At 36.4% G+C, this 17917-nt stretch overlaps 2 protein-coding genes across 4 annotated transcripts; both read left to right on the forward strand.

The window, feature by feature from the left end:
- Positions 1-127: 127 nt before the first annotated feature.
- Positions 128-5392, forward strand: LOC122302674 (protein SIEVE ELEMENT OCCLUSION B-like). Of its 3 annotated transcripts, none has more exons than XM_043114060.1 (9): positions 128-860; positions 1023-1124; positions 1315-1683; positions 1829-1927; positions 2084-2532; positions 3000-3118; positions 3222-3364; positions 3916-4407; positions 4638-5392. In XM_043114060.1, exons 3-9 carry the CDS (start codon positions 1480-1482, stop codon positions 5253-5255), a joined length of 2124 nt encoding a protein of 707 aa, XP_042969994.1. In that variant the 5' UTR covers positions 128-860; positions 1023-1124; positions 1315-1479; the 3' UTR covers positions 5256-5392. The 3 variants fall into 3 exon arrangements, with proteins under 3 accessions (XP_042969994.1, XP_042969995.1, XP_042969992.1); XM_043114061.1 differs by having other exon boundaries at positions 128-714; positions 796-860; positions 1023-1683; XM_043114058.1 differs by having other exon boundaries at positions 128-1683.
- A 1603-nt stretch (positions 5393-6995) lies between these two features.
- On the forward strand, positions 6996-10779 carry LOC122302673 (protein SIEVE ELEMENT OCCLUSION B-like). The gene is made up of 7 exons (XM_043114057.1): positions 6996-7697; positions 7875-7979; positions 8164-8612; positions 8801-8910; positions 9005-9147; positions 9241-9732; positions 9850-10779. The coding sequence occupies exons 1-7, from the start codon at positions 7086-7088 to the stop codon at positions 10489-10491; spliced, it is 2553 nt and encodes an 850-aa protein (XP_042969991.1). The 5' UTR covers positions 6996-7085; the 3' UTR covers positions 10492-10779.
- The last annotated feature ends 7138 nt before the right edge of the window (positions 10780-17917 follow it).

Below are 17917 nucleotides of genomic sequence, written 5' to 3' on the forward strand. Positions count from 1 at the left end.
CTTTATCCACAAAGTTTGCCAAATCAATTTTAAGTATATGTGATTTTTTTTGGTTTTATGTCCATAAAAAATCTACCTCAAGACTTATTTGTAAGGACTTAAATATTTATCAAAGGTTAATAATATATCTGATAAAGGAGAAGCCTAGGAATATCTTTCTCAAAATTTGGAAATAATTGAGAAAAACTTATTAGAAGATGAGCTGGAGGATCAATGGCTATGGCAAAGGAACTCAAACAGTTATGTTTTGCTCGTCAGCCAAGCCGTGTTCAATAGGAGAAATCATAATTGTCCCAAACAACAAATAGTAAAATACAAACAAGGCCGTCATTGTTGTTCTAATACTGATCATCTCAAAAAGTTAGACCCTGGACCCTACTGCACAACCAATACGGCACAGGTACCGGAGAGACGTCCGCTTTGTGCGGAAGTTGTGGGTAGTCGGAGTCCGAGATAGAAGAGTCGTTCTTCACATCATGAAGAATGGCATGGCCCGTCCATCCGGGGAAAAAGACGTAAATGAGATAAAGGCAGCTGCTTGGGAAAAAGGAAAAAGAAAAAGAGAAAAAATAGATTCGTGCAGTCTGCTCATGCTGTTGTTGATGTCTAAGGAAAAGAATCTGGCCTTTACTTTTTCTTCCTAACCCAGTCAGGGACTCAGGGCTGAGTTATGCTTAAGTGAAGTATATTGGAATTTGTGAATTTAAGAGGCAGGTTGTACGATCGTGACTGCCTTCAACGATTATATTTTGAAATGCCACATTGTGATATGAATCTTCTTCGACATATATGCAGAAGGAATGGATTGGTCTCTTCTAAGCGTTATCAAATGAATAGGCCTCTTCTAACCTAATCGACAAGTTTGTTTTCTGGAGAACTCTGTATTTTTTTTTTTAATTGAAGTCAAATTTGTGGTTTTTAAGACCCTTTTTCATGGCAAAAAGAGAAAGAAGAGAACAATTTTTTTTTTCTTTTTTCTTTTTTATTTTACACTTTGACCAATTCAAACTTTTATCATGTAGAAAAAAAATCTATGAAGCAAGGGGATTCTACTTTATTTCACCAGGAGTATAGACCACTTCACGAATCGTGTGTTTGAGATTCTACTGCTATGTTGCTGTATGGTAATCTGCTTGAACCATTCATATCTTGGTTTTCTTTTTTCGTTTTCAGAATCCAACTCGTTAAAGATTTTCTAGGGTCGTAATCTAGAAACTAGAGGTTCATACAAACTACTGATATAGATTAATTTGGAGGCCAATCGAAAAAGTTATTTAAAAAAAAGGGAATGCATATTGCCACAATCATGATCAGGTCATTGTCTTAACGTTGCGGGAATTTGAACCTCACTGGAAGCAAAGACGATTATTCAAATGAACTTTATTCCATTCCGAGAAGGTTCTATAAAGGGACGAGCATTAAAGTTTATCGACTCATGTTTACCGTGTCCTCTCCTTCTTTGAGTAGCCAACACAAACCATGACACAAACACCAGCCAATGTGCAGCAACTGATGAGAGGTGACCGACTCATGTTGTCATCCTCCGATGACAATGTGATGTTGGAGCAGATTCAGGGAACCCATTCTCCTGATGGGCGTGAGGTTGATGTCAGATCTCTTCTTCGTATTGTTGAGGACATAATCAAACGTACCACGCCAAGCATTAATACCATTGCTGCCCTGGTGATGATCTAATGCAGAATTCTATATTTTTTTTGTATCGAAGCAGTTGATTTTTGCAGATGCTCTCAGTCCAAGATAGCATATAGCCCTGTACTTAGTATTTACCCCTCTTTGGCTCTTTTGCTAACCCAATTTAACTTTGTAGGGTATTCAACCACGTACAAAAGCTTTAGAGGACAAGACCTATCAAGCGAGCTTCATCAGCATTCCAGAAGCTTTGGCCCTGGATCAAATTTCCTGCCATGTTAGTATAAACCATTAAAAAGATCTCTCTCTCTCTCTCTCTCTCTCTCTATATATATATATACACACACACACACACACACACACACACACACACACACATACACACACACTTTACATTCATCGTTAACTTGTGTGAATATCGACAATTGGACAGTTAACCTGCAAATGTTCGGGTAGCGGGGGTGCACATGCAAATACAATCTCAATAATGAATATGCTAGGTAATTATTCATGGGATGCAAAGTTGGTGCTAGCCTTATCAGCTTTTGCATTGAACTATGGTGAATTCTGGCTAGTTGCTCAGAACTACACCTCAAACCAACTTGCCAAATCAATGGCAATCCTTAGACAACTACTTGAGATCTTGGAGCATTCTAACATCCTAAAACCCAACTTTGATGCAATAAATAACCTTATCAAAGTGATGCTGGACATTACAAGATGCATTGTGGAGTTTAGGGAGCTAACAGCTAAGTACAAGACAACTGATATTGCTGCACTGTCCATGGCCTTGGAACATATACCAATTGCTGTCTACTGGACCACCAGAAGTGTCGTGGCTTGTGCATCCCAGATTGTTGGCCTTACGGGATTGGGACATGCGTATGTTTTCTGTTTCCATTACATTCTAAATCCTTCCAAGTGTTGTCATTGCAATCCTGCATTTCTATGCATTTTTTTAAAGAATAACCAACCGCAATATACACTTACATTTAAATGCTGGTTTACAGGATATAAGCCTGTTAGTCCATTACCAAGTATTGAACTTAATAGGTTATGTTAATTTTAACAGGCAGCCTTTAGAACTTGTCCAATATGGTGTATAGATAGATTTATTTCCTCTCAATTGAGATTTTTGGCAGCATGCTGTAAGTGCTCTCAAAGCATCCCTGTTAGTGAGCATATAAAAGCTTTTCCTTTTGTCACGGCTATTATATTAGTCAATAAACTTTATTCATACTCTTTCCTGGTGATTATTTTGTAAATATATCATTGCAGCTGTAGTAAACTAAAACTTTTATCCAATTTTGAAATTGTTATTAGTTCTTATTTAGAATAGATTTTTTCAGGCACACAGTTTTAACTACAGAGGCTTTGGAGCTATCGACCCTATCAACCCTGACTCATAAGATCGGCAACATGCATAGTAACCTAGCAACTCAATTGGCTATGTGCAACAAGCATATAGGTGAGTTTAGATCCATTGTGATGTTACATATGCACGTACTTAACTAAGCAAATAAGCCTCATAAATTGAATGGTGGATGTTGCAATGTCACAATTTGGCGCAGATGAAAGAAAGCAAATTGAAGCTTTTCAGAACCTAAAAAATTTGTTCGACATGACCCATGATGACAACATGAGGATTCTCAGGGAATTGATTTATCCAAGGGATGACCAACAACCACTTGTTCATGGAGCCACCAAAAGAAGGGTATCTCATCTTTTCATCTCATATGTTATACCAGAACAATCATATTATTGGCCAGATACAAACACATATGTTAAGTAATGACCTATCGTAAATCCTATGAGGTGCAAATAATATTTTCAAAGTTTTTTCTTATTATACAAAAGCCAAGAAGCTTCTTAAATGGCACTCATAATTTTGCAGTCAATAGTTCGTATAATTTCATATGTCCTATGTCAAGGTATGTAATGAAATGCAGCTCTTTTCTCAATAATGTTGTAATTATGAATTAGTCATAAGCAAGAATCCATAGGAATCAGGGATATGAAATGAAAAGAAAGGAAAATGAATTGCATAGGTTTTGGGTGTGCAAGCCCTGTGTAGGCCATTTGAAAAAAAGCGGGATACTTTTTCATACTTGATCTCACTTTTTATTCAAAGGGTCCATACGAGCTTGCACACCCTAGTTCTGCATCTAGAATTGCTCGAACATAAAATACTCCCTGATACAAATTAAGAAGGTATATCATATATCCTCAGCTTACAATTCCTAACAATATGTATGACCAAATCAGGTTAACATTGATGTTCTAAGGCGAAAAAATGTTTTACTGCTCATATCAGACCTTGACATGTTGCAAGAAGAACCTACTACTCTTGAACGGATATACAAGGAGGTTTCACAAACTCCAATAAAGCAGGAGAGTCAATACGAAGTTGTGTGGCTCCCGATTTTAGACCCAGATTTCCCTTGGACTGAGACTAGGCAAAAGCAATTTGAGAATCTGCAAGCAACAATGCCATGGTACAGCGTGCACCATCCTTCCTTGATCGAGCAAGCAGTGATCAAGTTCATAAAGGTGGTCTGGAATTTCAGGAAGAAGCCAATGCTTGTGGTGATAGACCCACAGGGACGACTTGCAAATACAAATGCGCTCCACATGTTGTGGATTTGGGGGAGTATGGCCTTCCCTTTCACTAGCACTTGGGAGGATGCTCTATGGAAGAAAGAGACTTGGAGACTTGAATTATTGGTGAATGACATTGATCCAACAATTTTGAACTGGGTACTTACTTTATAACAATGAATCGTTAGCAGTCAAAATGCTGTTACAGATACGACCGTGCATGCCATCATCATTCATGTCTGCATATTCATGACTGATTCACATGTACATGCATGTATGAGATATTTCCTATCTTTATTTTTTGGCTGAATAATTATGGTACTCACATCTTAGTGTGCATTGTGCTTTTTACCCCCAAAGTTAAAATGCTAAATTCCTTGCTCCATCAGATATCAGAAGGAAGATACATATGTATCTATGGTGGAGAAGATATAGAATGGATCCGAAAGCTTACGACAACCACACGTGGCATGGCACAAGCTACTGGCATTTCATTGGGGATGGTTTATGTTGGAAAGAGTAACCCCAAAGAGCGTGTGAGAATAAACACTGAAACCATCAGTGTAGAAGAACTCGGTCACTACTGGAAGGACATGACTTCTGTTATGTATTTCTGGGTTAGGATAGAAAGCATGTGGCAATCTAAGATGCAACTAGGAATAAATGTAGAGAACGATAGTATAATGCAAGAGATTATGACATTGCTTAGCTTTGATGGCAGTGAGGGTGGATGGGCCTTGCTCAGCAGAGGATCGGCTGAGATTGTTAGAGCAAAGGGGAGCACATTTTTAAATTGCTTAATGCAGTATGATGTGTGGAAAGAGCAAGCACAACTAAAGGGTATTGTGCCAGCAATTAGAGACCACCTTACGAAGCTTCAAACGCCACATCGCTGCAACCGCATCGTGCTACCAGGTACTGCTGGGAGGACACCGGAAAGAGTGGTATGTTCAGAGTGTGGACGTACGATGGAGAAGTTTATCATGTATCAATGTTGCAACGAATAAACAGGCACATACACTTGTATTACACATTTACCATTATACTAACATGGCATGATTCTTCTTATTGCAGACATGTTGTAGATTTTGTTAAAGATTCAAGAAAACATGTTTTTATACTAAAAACTGCAAGTGTTCACAGATTTTTCCTTGCTGTGTTTGCTTATCGTTTATAATACAAATTCAAATTACCTACCAAGGATAATCGCATGAAGCAATCAAAGAAGAGAAGTTTAATTTAACAATTTGGCAAATCAGTTCCTCTTGTTGCTTGTATAGAAGAATATAACAAATCTCATAGCCTTTCATCTCATAATTCAGATAACAACAGAAGCAGCAACACACTTGATGACCAAGTCTTTCTCATCTTGATCAATCCTTATTAGGATTACTATTTAAACATTTTCTTATATGATGTAGATAGCAAGCTTTCTAGTCTAAAAGATGTACTCCCCTCCCTTTATTTACTTTGTATTGTTTCGCGGCTTTCACTTTCGCCTATCATCACCTAATGGATGTTCCTCTTGAGCACATGAGTGAGAGCACTGAGGGAGAAGAAGGATGCTCTGCCTCCTTGGACAAAGTACATATTAACACAGGCTAAGACATCTTTATTTAGAACAAACCTGATTACCATACTGCTTGCAATTATCAACACAACATCCCTACTTACAAAGCTTAGAATCAACTTGGCTTATGAAAAAGCTCGAGAATATTTGATGATTTTTAAGCAATTTTCGTGGCAAACTCTTAGGAAGGTTGAAATGATTTCAAGAATGTGAAAAAGAATAATGAACAAAAAGTAGATGCCATATTTCCCCAATAAGCCTACCCAATCAATTGGCAAATCATAATGACTACCGGCTCATACCACATCAAGGAGTCATTCCAAAGGATTCTTTTGGCGTTGTTTTATTAGATCCAAACCCAAACTGGATTTGACTGTAATATGGACTCTATTTGTTAAGGTGTTATAAAGTACAAAGAAAGGACATGCATATAATACGTGACGTTCAATTTTTGTTTGCAGAATGAAGAAAAGCATGCAAGCCAAACAAAAGGCATGGGACTAATTTGAAGCCTTCACACAATTTTTTGGAGTTATTAAGGAAGGTTTTGACACCAAAAGAATGTTATTAGAGTTTCTAAAACCATGATTGCCTATGACCAAAAAGGATATCAATTTGGCCCCATAGTTTCTTTTGGAAGTACATAATGCAAGCTGGGGAGTATATGTAAGTTTGATTTGCTCCTCCATGATCTTGCTTTATTGGCTAACCAAATCTTCAAATTTACATATACCAAAAACAAAACGAACAAAGGCAGGGAATCAAATCTCCTTCCCTTTAAAGCTTTACTGTACGGACAAGCAAAAAAAAGAATCTAGTAAGGAAGCGAACGACAAGATTGGCCTTCAATATGTTTCTCATTGGTTACAATTGAAGGCCATGATCCATTGAACCCAATGATACTGCATATTCTAGCTCTAGGGACCGTTGTTGCCAATGGTCTAGACATTAATCTTCAGATAAAAATAAATAGGTTTCTACGATCCAATGCATGTTTATTCTTTATCAAATTTTAAGCGAATAACTTTTGCCCATATACTAAGCTAGCCATGAGACATGGGGACCACCATCCAAAGCTAGGCTTCCCCTTCACATACAAATGGTAAACTACAATGGAAGCAAGGAAGTTAATACAAATGAACTTTATTCCCTTTCGGATGGTTATATAAAGAGCGTCAAAATTGCAACAAACTCACAAGCCATATCCTCTTCCTCTTCCTCTTCCTCTAAACCTTCAGTTTTTAAATCTTCTTGTATCTTGCACAACATGGAGAGCAAGGTGCCAACTGGTTCTTCGCAGCAATCCAACGTTGCTAGTTCTGCACAGCAACCCACTCGAGCTAGCAATCCCTTGCAGGTTCCGTTTCAGCAACCCACCCAGCAGCTGGGTTCATATCCGCAACCCAACCCACAACTGGGTTCTTTGCAGCAACCCACCCAGCAGCAGGGCTCATATCAGCAACCCAACCCACAATTGGGTTCTTTGCAGCAACCCACCCAGCTTGGTTCTGTGCAGCAACCCACACAACTTGGTGCTTTACAGCAACCCCGGCTGACCGGCAATGTTTTACAAGGTTCATTGCAACAACCAAGCCAATTGAGTAGTTTCCTGCCCGCCAGCAAGCTGGGTTCTTTCCAGCCCACCCAACAACCGGGTTCTTTGCTGCAACAAGGCCTGGCCAGCAAGTTCGCACCTAGTTCCATGCAGCAACTGATCAAAGGTGATCGAAGCATGATAACATTGTCCGATGACAGTTTCATGGTGAAGCAAATTTTGGAAACCCATAATCCCGATGGACGAGAAATTGATGTCAGACCCCTTCTTTATATTGTTGAGGACATTCTTAATCGTGCCACTATGCCTACTATGCCTACTACGGTAAATATACTAATCCTTCACACAAATGTTTCAGGAAAAATAAAAGAAAGAAGCACCAAAAAACTTGATGCAACAGATGTATATATATCTAATTTATTTGAATGAATGAATCAGTTTATAACATTCTATCTTTGTTATTTTCATATCTAAGTCCTAGATGCTTGTATTTTATTGCAGGGTACGCAAGCACAAATTGAAAACATGGAGGACAAGACCCACCAAGCCAATTTCCTTGTCATGCTTGATGCTCTGTCTTATACAATTGATCGAATTGCTTCCGAGGTCATACAAATTTATGATTACGACACTTTCAAGTCACATATGATATATATATCAGCATATTTTCTCACAAATTAGCAAATACAGCATCATTCATGAACCATGACATATACTTCCTTCTCCACGTACAAATCAGTAATTTGCATATATCTACTTTAATATTTGCAAATAATCTATGAATTTTCAGATAGCTTATAAGGCTTTCAGTGGCAGCGAAGCACACCAAACGACACTCTCAATCTTTAACATGGTATCTCCCTTTGCATGGGATGCTAAGCTAGTGCTGGCCGTAGCGGCTTTTGCTTTGAACTATGGAGAATTCTGGCTCCTTGCCCAGATTTACTCAACAAACAACCTTGCCAAATCAATGGCGCTCCTGAAGCAGGTACCTAGCCTCGTTGAGCATGCAGGCATACTAAAACCCCGATTGGATGCACTTAATGATCTAATTCAGGCGATAGTGGAAGTGAGCCGTTGTGTGGTTGAGTTTAAAGAACTACCATCCATGTATATCACCCAAGATGTACCTGCATTATCCTCAGCCTGGGCACATGTTCCAACAGCTGTCTACTGGACCATAAGGAGTGTTGTGGCTTGCGCAGCTCAAATTAGTAGCTTCACTAGCTTGGGTTACGAGTATGTTTTACTATCCATCTCAATATACCGTCCTCTAATCCTTGAAATTAATTAGATATTGTATATTTCCTGACATGACTTGGTAAGTAATATATTGACAATTGAGAAATTGTTAATATTACTTCATAAAAACTAGTGAAAAAATAGTCGTTGCAATCCTCCCTGCTAAATGGCGCTATTGATTTCAGGTTTGCGACATCCGGCACAGAATCATGGGAGCTATCCACCCTAGCTCACAAGCTCAAAACCATACGAGACCATCTCAGGAAGCAGCTGGAAATATGCTACCAATACATAGGTAAGCCTTCTTTTTTTAACTTTTTGTACCAAATGTGGATCATGAAAGTATGCCATTAAAGAACTGCATATGAAACATTTAAAATTAAATGCAGAGGAGAAAAGGGATATTGAAGATTTTCAAACGCTTGTCAGTCTTTTTGAGATGATGCACATTGACAACATAAAGCCTTTGAAGGCGTTGATTTACCCTAAGGATGATCTGCAGCCTCTTGTAGATGGTTCCTCCAAGAAAAGGGTGGGCTCTTCTAAACACATCGATCCCTATCATTTATTACTACTATATTATGTATTTAAAATATTATTTGAAGTAATTTTTTTTGTAAAGCAGGTTAACATAGAGGTTCTTAGGAGGAAGAATGTGCTGTTGCTCATTTCGACCCTTGACATCTCCCAAGATGAGCTCGCGGTTCTCGAACAAATTTACAATGAGTCCAGGCTCCACCCAACGAGGCTAGACATTCAGTATGAGGTTGTGTGGATCCCGATTGTGGATCGTTCTGTCCAGTGGACTGATCCCTTGCAAAAAAAGTTTGAGGAGCTACAGTCTAGCATGCCATGGTACACGGTATACCACCCTTCCCTGATAGGGAAGGCGGTGATGAGGTTCATCAGGGAAAAGTGGCACTTCAGGAATAAGCCAATCCTTGTGGTGCTAGACCCTCAAGGAAGAGTGGTGTCTCCTAATGCAATCCACATGATGTGGATTTGGGGAAGTAATGCCTTTCCTTTCACTAGCTTGAGAGAAGAAGCTCTCTGGAGGGATGAGACTTGGAGGCTTGAGCTGTTAGTGGATGGCATTGACCAAACAACGCTGAACTGGGTAAGTATATATGCATGCACTAAATTACAGCTAAACGCTGATCAAATCCATATACCTACTTAGTTATTTTAATTAATACTTGAGGTTAATTTGTGTAATTCTGTTTTGATTTAATAGGTTAAAGATGGAAAATACATTTTCTTGTATGGAGGGGATGACATTGAATGGATTCGAAAATTTACAAACGCAGCACGCGCTGTTTCGGTGGCAGCACACATACCCATAGAGATGGTCTACGTTGGAAAAGGTAGCAAAAGGGAAAAAGTCCGGCGAGCAATAGCTACCATCACAGTAGAGAAGCTGAGTACCTGCTGGCAAGACCTAACCATGATATGGTTCTTCTGGACCCGCCTTGAAAGCATGTTGTTCTCCAAGATTCAACTAGGCAAGGCTGACGACATCGATCCCATGATGCAAGAGATCAAGAAGCTGCTTACCTACGACAGAGAAGGCGGTTGGGCTGTGCTCAGCAAAGGGTCTAGCGTGGTGGTAAATGGGCATGGGAACACAATGCTGCCCACTTTGTTGGAGTATGATTCATGGAAGCAGAATGTTTCCCTGCATGGCTTTGATTTGGCTTTCAAGAACCACCATGACATGCTTCGTAGTATTTCTCACCCCTGCTCTCGCTTTGAGTTCTCGCATGTTGCCGGAAGGATTCCGGAAAGCATGAAATGCCCCGAGTGTCACCGCAACATGGAGAAACACACTACTTTCCTCTGCTGCCATGATGAGGGCATTCTAAGCCGACTGCAGTAGTGCCTCTGCATTTCCTTCCAGCTACATCTCAACCATGCATGCAAGATGCTGCTGCTGCTGCTGCTGCTGCTGCTGCTAGCTCACAATAAGAATGACACCTTTTTTTCCATATTATTTTAATCCTTTCTGCTATATGTACGTAATATGATTTCAGAGTGATCTCAGTGGCCACTTTCTGTCCACTCATATTCTCGGTTTGATGCTATGTATGAATAAAAGTTTGTAATATTGTGTGATGTAATCAGCCTTTAATTGAAATTTATATAAAATATATGCACTGTTGCTTTATATTTTCCTTTCCCATCCCTACCTATTTTTCTTGACTTCAAAGTTCCTTTCCCATTCCTAACTGTTTGATGTCAAGTGCTTGTTTAAGTTTGATTTTGAAAGTCTAAAAAGCTCTGTTCAAAAAATGGTATGTTTGATAAATTTATTTATAATGCTTTTAAGTACATAAAAAAATGAAAGTCTGTTTTTTAAAAAAATATTGCCTCGTTTAGTTACTAAAATGAGATGAGATTTCTCATATAATCATTATTAGGGGCATAAAAAAAAAAACAAAATCGATAAACTGGCAAACCAAACCAAATCAGTGAATTTAATTCGGTTTGATTCGGTACCTGTTTGATTTTTCTCAAAACTAGTCGAAATTGGTCTGTTCTGATTTTCCTTTTCTAATACTAGACTGGACTAGTTCATATATATATATATATATATATATAATTTTTTATATTATATAAAATATTTATATATAATTTATATAATCATATGTAAAATAACTTATATTATATGCTAAATTGTTAATTAATATAACATTAAATTTTAAAATCTTATTATTCATGTATAATAATAATAATAATCTAATAATATAAAATTTTAATCTTAAACATGAACATTTGATTATATATTATTAATATAAACTATATATATATATTAAAGATAAATACATTTTATAGCATAATAAGTTATAATATATGTTCTTTTTGATAAATACATTTGATCATATACACTCATATAAAAACCCTTATATTATCACTAACATATATAATCAAATATATAAATAAGTTAGACACTAACATACATAATCAAATGCTATACACTATATGATACTATTATAAATATACTAATACTAACACCAATATTATTAGTAATCTATTAGATATAAACAACTATATAAATCATTATAGTATTAGTAGTTACTAGTTATATTAATACTATATCACTATATAATCCATTGTATATCATTATATCAATATTGTATAGTTATACTAACTATATAATCTAATACTAAAATCAGAAAAATTAAACTAGAATTGGTAAAATCGAAAGTACTAATTTAAAGATGTAACCGATATGATATTAGTTATTTAAATCTCAAAACTAGTGTATATTATTTTAGTTCTAAAATATATTTAAAATCGAATTGATTATACTCCTAACTATTATAGACTTCTTAAATTTTTATATAAAATATAATAAATAATTTTATATTTTAAAATTTAAATTAAAAATTATATTTTAATAATATTTAATTTAACTTTAGACAGTTGTAAAGCCAAGAAGCAAAATCGAAAAAGGTTTCAACAAATAAACTAAATTTTTTTAAAGAATATCGCAACTGTTATAAAACTATCGAAAGGAGAGAGAGAGAGATAGAGTTCAGAGAAGTTATGAAATTTATGAATTTCTTAAAGAATTCAACGATATATATAGGCGTACAAAGAAGACTATGCTAGCTTATTATGCTAGTACTATGCTAGCACTATGCACTATGCATATGTCGGCCAACTCACTATGCTAGCACTATGCACTATGCATTTGATGGCTAGTTCAAGGTGGTCATATAATTTATTTTACAACAATGTTATTTTACAACACTCCCCCTTTGAATGACCACATATAATGAATATGCCTCGTTAAAACCTTGCCAAGGAAAAACCCTGTGGGAAAAAACCAATGGTGAAGGAAAAAGAGTACAATATTCATGTGTACCGTAAAATGCTTTAAGATTGCTTCATTAAAACCTTGCAAAGGAAAACCCAGTGGGAAAAAACCTTAGCGAAGGAAAAAGAGTACAATCAGTATAAGTCTTCAAGACATTACTCCCCCTGAAAAGTGCATGATAAAAGGTCTTCAAGTCTCCGCATTCCAATATTAGGCACAATCTTCTTAAATATTGCAGTTGGTAATGCTTTTGTGAATAAATCTGCCAGATTATCACTTGATCGTATCTGCTTGATTTTAATTTCACATTTCTCTTGAAGTTCATGAGTATAAAAGAATTTAGGTGAAATATGTTTGGTTCTATCACCTTTGATATATCCTCCTCTAATTTGAGTAATACAAACAGCATTATCTTCGTATAAAGTTGTTGGACTATCATTAATCACTGGAAGGCCACACTTTTCTTGAATATGTTGGATCATTGATCTTAGCCAAATACATTCTCGACTTGCTTCATGAATTGTAATGATCTCTGAGTAATTTGAAGAGGTAGCAGATAGTGTTTGTTTGACAGATCTCTATGATATAGCAGAATCTCCATAAGTAAATACATATCCAATTTGAGATCTACCTCTATGTGGATCTGAAAGATAATCTGCATCTGCATATCCAACTAATTGTGGACTTGAACCATGTTGATAAAATAATCTCATATCAACCGTACCTCGAAGGTATCGAAGGATATGTTTAATGTCATTCCAATGTCTTCAAGTTGGTGCGGAACTATATCTTGCAAGTAAATTAACTGAAAATGCAATATCAGGCCGAGTGCAATTTGCAAGATACATCAGGGCTCCAATTACACTGAGATAAGGTATTTCAGAACCAAGAATTTCTTCATTGTCTTCACAAGGACGAAATGGATCCTTCTGCACATCAAGTGATCGAACAACCATTGGAGTACTCAGGAGATGTGATTTGTCCATGTAAAAGTGTTTCAAGACTTTCTCTGTATAATTTGACTGATGAATGAGAATTCCATTTGGCAAATGCTCGAGCTGCAGGCCGAGACAAAATTTCGTTTTGCCAAGATCCTTCATTTCAAATTCATTCTTTAAATATGTAGCGGTTCTTCTGATCTCTTCAGGAGTTCCAACAAGATTTAGATCATCAACATAAACCGCAATAATAACAAATTCGGAGTCTGATTTCTTAATAAAAACACATGGGCATATTGGATTATTCTCAAATCCTTCTTTCAATAAATATTCGCTAAGGCGTTTATACCACATGCGTCCGGATTGCTTTAACCCATATAAAGATTTTTGAAGTTTAATAGAATACATACTTATGGATGTACTCAGATTAGAAGCTTCAGGCATTTTATATCCTTCAGGGATTTTCATATATATGTCATGATCTAATGATCCATATAAACATGCAGTGACCACATCCATCAATTGCATATTCAATCTTTTTATAACTGCCAAACTAATCAAATATCTGAATGTGATCGCATCCATAACAGGAGAGTATGTTTCCTCATAATCAATCCCCGGTTTCTGCAGGAAACCTTGTGCAATAAGTCGTGCTTTATATCGCACAATTTCATTGCTTTCATTACGCTTACGTATAAATACCCATTTATATCCAACGGGCATTACACCCTTTGGTGTTTGTATAATTGGTCCAAAGACCTCTCGCTTTGCTAGCGAGTTTAATTCAGCTTCAATAGCTGATTTCCATTTTGGCCAGTCATCTTTACGTCGACATTCTTCGACAGTTCTTGACTCAATTTCTTCATTACTTCTGGTAATGTCAAGAGTCATTTTATATGAAAATATGTTGTCGACAACAGTTTTATTTCTATTCAAAATTTCTCATGTACTCATGAAATGTATCGAAGTCTCGTTATTTTTAGGTACCTGTCCCTCTTCAAGGGAAGACATTTCATGAAATACCTTTTCAGGAGGTTCTTTCTCATGAAATTTACTCTCTTCAGGAGCATCAATTACTCTTATGGCCTGTGTTGGTATGGACTCTTCAGGAGTACCAAATTCATTTTGTATTTTCCTCCTCCGAGGAATTTTGTCCTTAGCACCAATAGGCCGTCCACGCTTCAGGCGTATCTTAGACTCGCCTATTACTATTTTGGCAACTTGTCCTTCAGGGACTGCAGTCCTTGCTGGAACATTAACAGCAGGAATATATGATTTTACCACACCTTTAGTGTCAGTAAATACATCCGGTAATTGGTTTGCAACACTTTGCAAATGAATAATCTTTTGAACCTTTAGATTACATTCTTTTGTACGAGGATCAAATTGGGAAAGAGCTTTATTTTTCCAAGTAATTTCCTGTCGTGCTTCAGCCACTGACTTCTCATTACCCAATGTTGGAAAAATGGATTCGTCAAAATGACAATCCTCAAAATGTGCCTTAAACATATCCCCTGTAAGAGGCTCAAGGTATCTGATAATAGATGGAGAATCAAACCCAACATATATCCCAAGTCTACGTTGAGGGCCCATCTTTGTACGTTGTGGGAGTGCAATTGGAACATATACAGTACATCCAAAAATACGAAGATGAGAAATATTTGGTTGCTGACCAAATGCAAGCTGTAATGGTGAATATTTGTGATATGCTGATGGTCTAACTCGAATTAATGATGCTGCATGAATTATAGCATGTCCCCAAGTAGAAATAGGAAGATTTGATTTCATGAGTAAAGGTCTAGCGATTAGCTGAAGCCTTTTAATCAATGATTCAGCTAAACCATTTTGAGTGTGTGTGTGGGCAACTGGATGTTCAGCATCTATTCCTATTGACATGCAATAATTATCAAAAGTTTGAGATGTAAATTCTCCTGCATTATCCAATCGAATAGTTTTAATTGGATAGTCAGGGAATTGTGCTCGTAGCTTAATTATTTGTGCAAGAAGTTTAGCAAATGCAGCATTTCTAGTGGAAAGTAGACAAACATGTGACCATCGACTTGATGCATCAATTAAAACCATAAAATATCTGAACGGTCCACTTGATGGTTGAATAGGCCCACATATATTTCCGTGAATCCTTTGTAAAAAAGATGGAGATTCAAAAACAATCTTTGAGATAGATGGTTTAATAATCAATTTACCTTGAGAACATGCAGAGCATGGATATTCATTGGGTAAGATAATCTTCTGATTCTTTAGGGGATGCCCATACGAATTATCAATTATTCGCCTCATCATTATTGATCCCGGATGTCCAAGGTGATCATGCCAAGTCATAAATATTTTGGGATCAATGCACTTCTGGTGCATTACAACATGTGATTCAATTGTTCTCATTTCTGTATAATACAATCCAGATGAGAGGGCAGACAGTTTTTCTAATACGAGCTTCTGGCTCGAAATTATTTTAGTAATGAGAAGATGCTCTTTCTTGTCTTCGTTAATGGTTTCAATATGACAACCATTACGATGTATATCTTTAAAACTCAATAAATTTCTTCTGGATTATGAAGAAAATAGAGCATCATCAATACAAAATTTGGTGCCATTAGGCAACACAATATAAGCTCTTCCGGAGCCTTCAATTAGATTCGACGAACCAGAAATGGTATGAATATAGGCTTTAATCAATGTTAGATTTTGAAAATATTTTTTATCCTTAAGAATTGTGTGAGTTGTAGCACTGTCAGCCAGACATACATCTTTATTATTCATCTCGGAAATAGAAAGTTCATCAATAAGACTCATGATTCTACAAAATATATAAAACTTTCATTACTACAAAACATTGCAGAATAAAAATATTTTACAATAATGTGAAGGAAATACATTAATTAAAAAGGAACACTTCCATGATTAACTCTACCACTAGAATCCTCAAAGAAATCAGAAACATCAAGGCTTGTAATATCTTCTTCATCTATAGAATCTAAAGCATATGATGGTTCAGCAAAATTTGTTTCAAATTTCTTTATTTTTTCTTTTATAGAAGATTGGTATAAGTCAACCAAGTGCTTAGCTGTAGGACAGGTACGAGACCAATGTCCAGTCATACCACATCTATGGCATCCATCTTCAAATTTCTTTACAAATTTATTTTGAGGACCTTTGCCATTCTCTGAGTTGAACCACTTCTGGTGGTACGGTGTATATCTATTATTTTCCCTTTTAGTGTGGTCACTTCTAGGACCTCCACTTCTATAGTTTTTCTTACCACGTCCACGCCCCTTTTTTCTTTGAAAAGATGCACCATTCACTTCTGGGAATGATGTAAATCTAGTACCATTCACTTCAGGGAATGATATAGAACTAGTAGGACGTGATTGATGATTCCTTAATAAAAGCTCATTATTTTGCTCAGCTAATAGAAGACAAGATATAAGTTCAGAATATTTCTTGAACTTTCGCTCTCGATACTGCTGCTACAGGAGCACATTCGAGGCATGAAAAGTAGTATATGTCTTCACTAACAAGTCATCATCAGTGACTTTTTCACCACATAATTTCAATAGCGAGTTAATTTTAAAGAGTGCAGAGTTATACTCACTAACACTCTTGAAGTCTTGCAACCTCAGGTGCATTCAATCATGATGAGCTTTTGGGAGGATTACAGTTTTCTGGTGTTCATATTTCTCCCTTAAATCATTCCACAAAATAAATGGATCTTTCATCGTTAGATACTCAGTTTTTAATTCTTCATGAAGATGGTGTCGAAGGAAAATCATTGCCTTAGCACGGTCCTGCAGGGACCCTTGATTTCCTTCTTTAATTGTATCTCCCAGGTTCATTGCATCCAGATGGATCTCAGCATCAAGGATCCAAGATAAATAATTTTTCCCAGAAATGTCAAGAGCAACGAATTTCAATTTTGTAAGATTTGACATTTTCTATATATATAAATCAGGAACATAAGTATGTTTAATATTTCATATTCATTTTGAAAACTACAAAAATATATTGAAAGACATACTTGAAGTAAAGGACTACTAGCTTCAAAATCGTCAGAACTTTCGTGCTGATAACGTGTTATAAAACTATCGAAATGAGAGAGAGATAGAGTTCAGAGAAGTTATGAAACTTATGAATTTCTTAAAGAATTCAACGATATATATAGGCGTACAAAGGGAACTATGCTAGCACTATGCATTATGCATATGTCGGTCAACTCACTATGCTAGCACTATGCACTATGCATATGTCGGCCAATTCACTATGTTAGCACTATGCTAGCACTATGCACTATGCATTTGATGGTTAGTTCAAAGTGGTTATACAATTTATTTTACAACAATGTTATTTTACAACAGCAACTAACTTTAAAAGAATTTTCGGTGCATGTTTATCTAAACAAATATTTAAAATGAGAAATACTTTTTACAGTCGGCAGATGTAGTCGGCGTGCAGTCGGCTATAAAAAAATAAATTAATACGGGACCTATATGAAAAAAAAATTATTTTTATAACTTTTTTTTATTCATGTA

The sequence above is a fragment of the Carya illinoinensis genome, chromosome 3 (genome assembly GCF_018687715.1).
Source record: "Carya illinoinensis cultivar Pawnee chromosome 3, C.illinoinensisPawnee_v1, whole genome shotgun sequence".
NCBI classification, from domain to species: domain Eukaryota; kingdom Viridiplantae; phylum Streptophyta; class Magnoliopsida; order Fagales; family Juglandaceae; genus Carya; species Carya illinoinensis.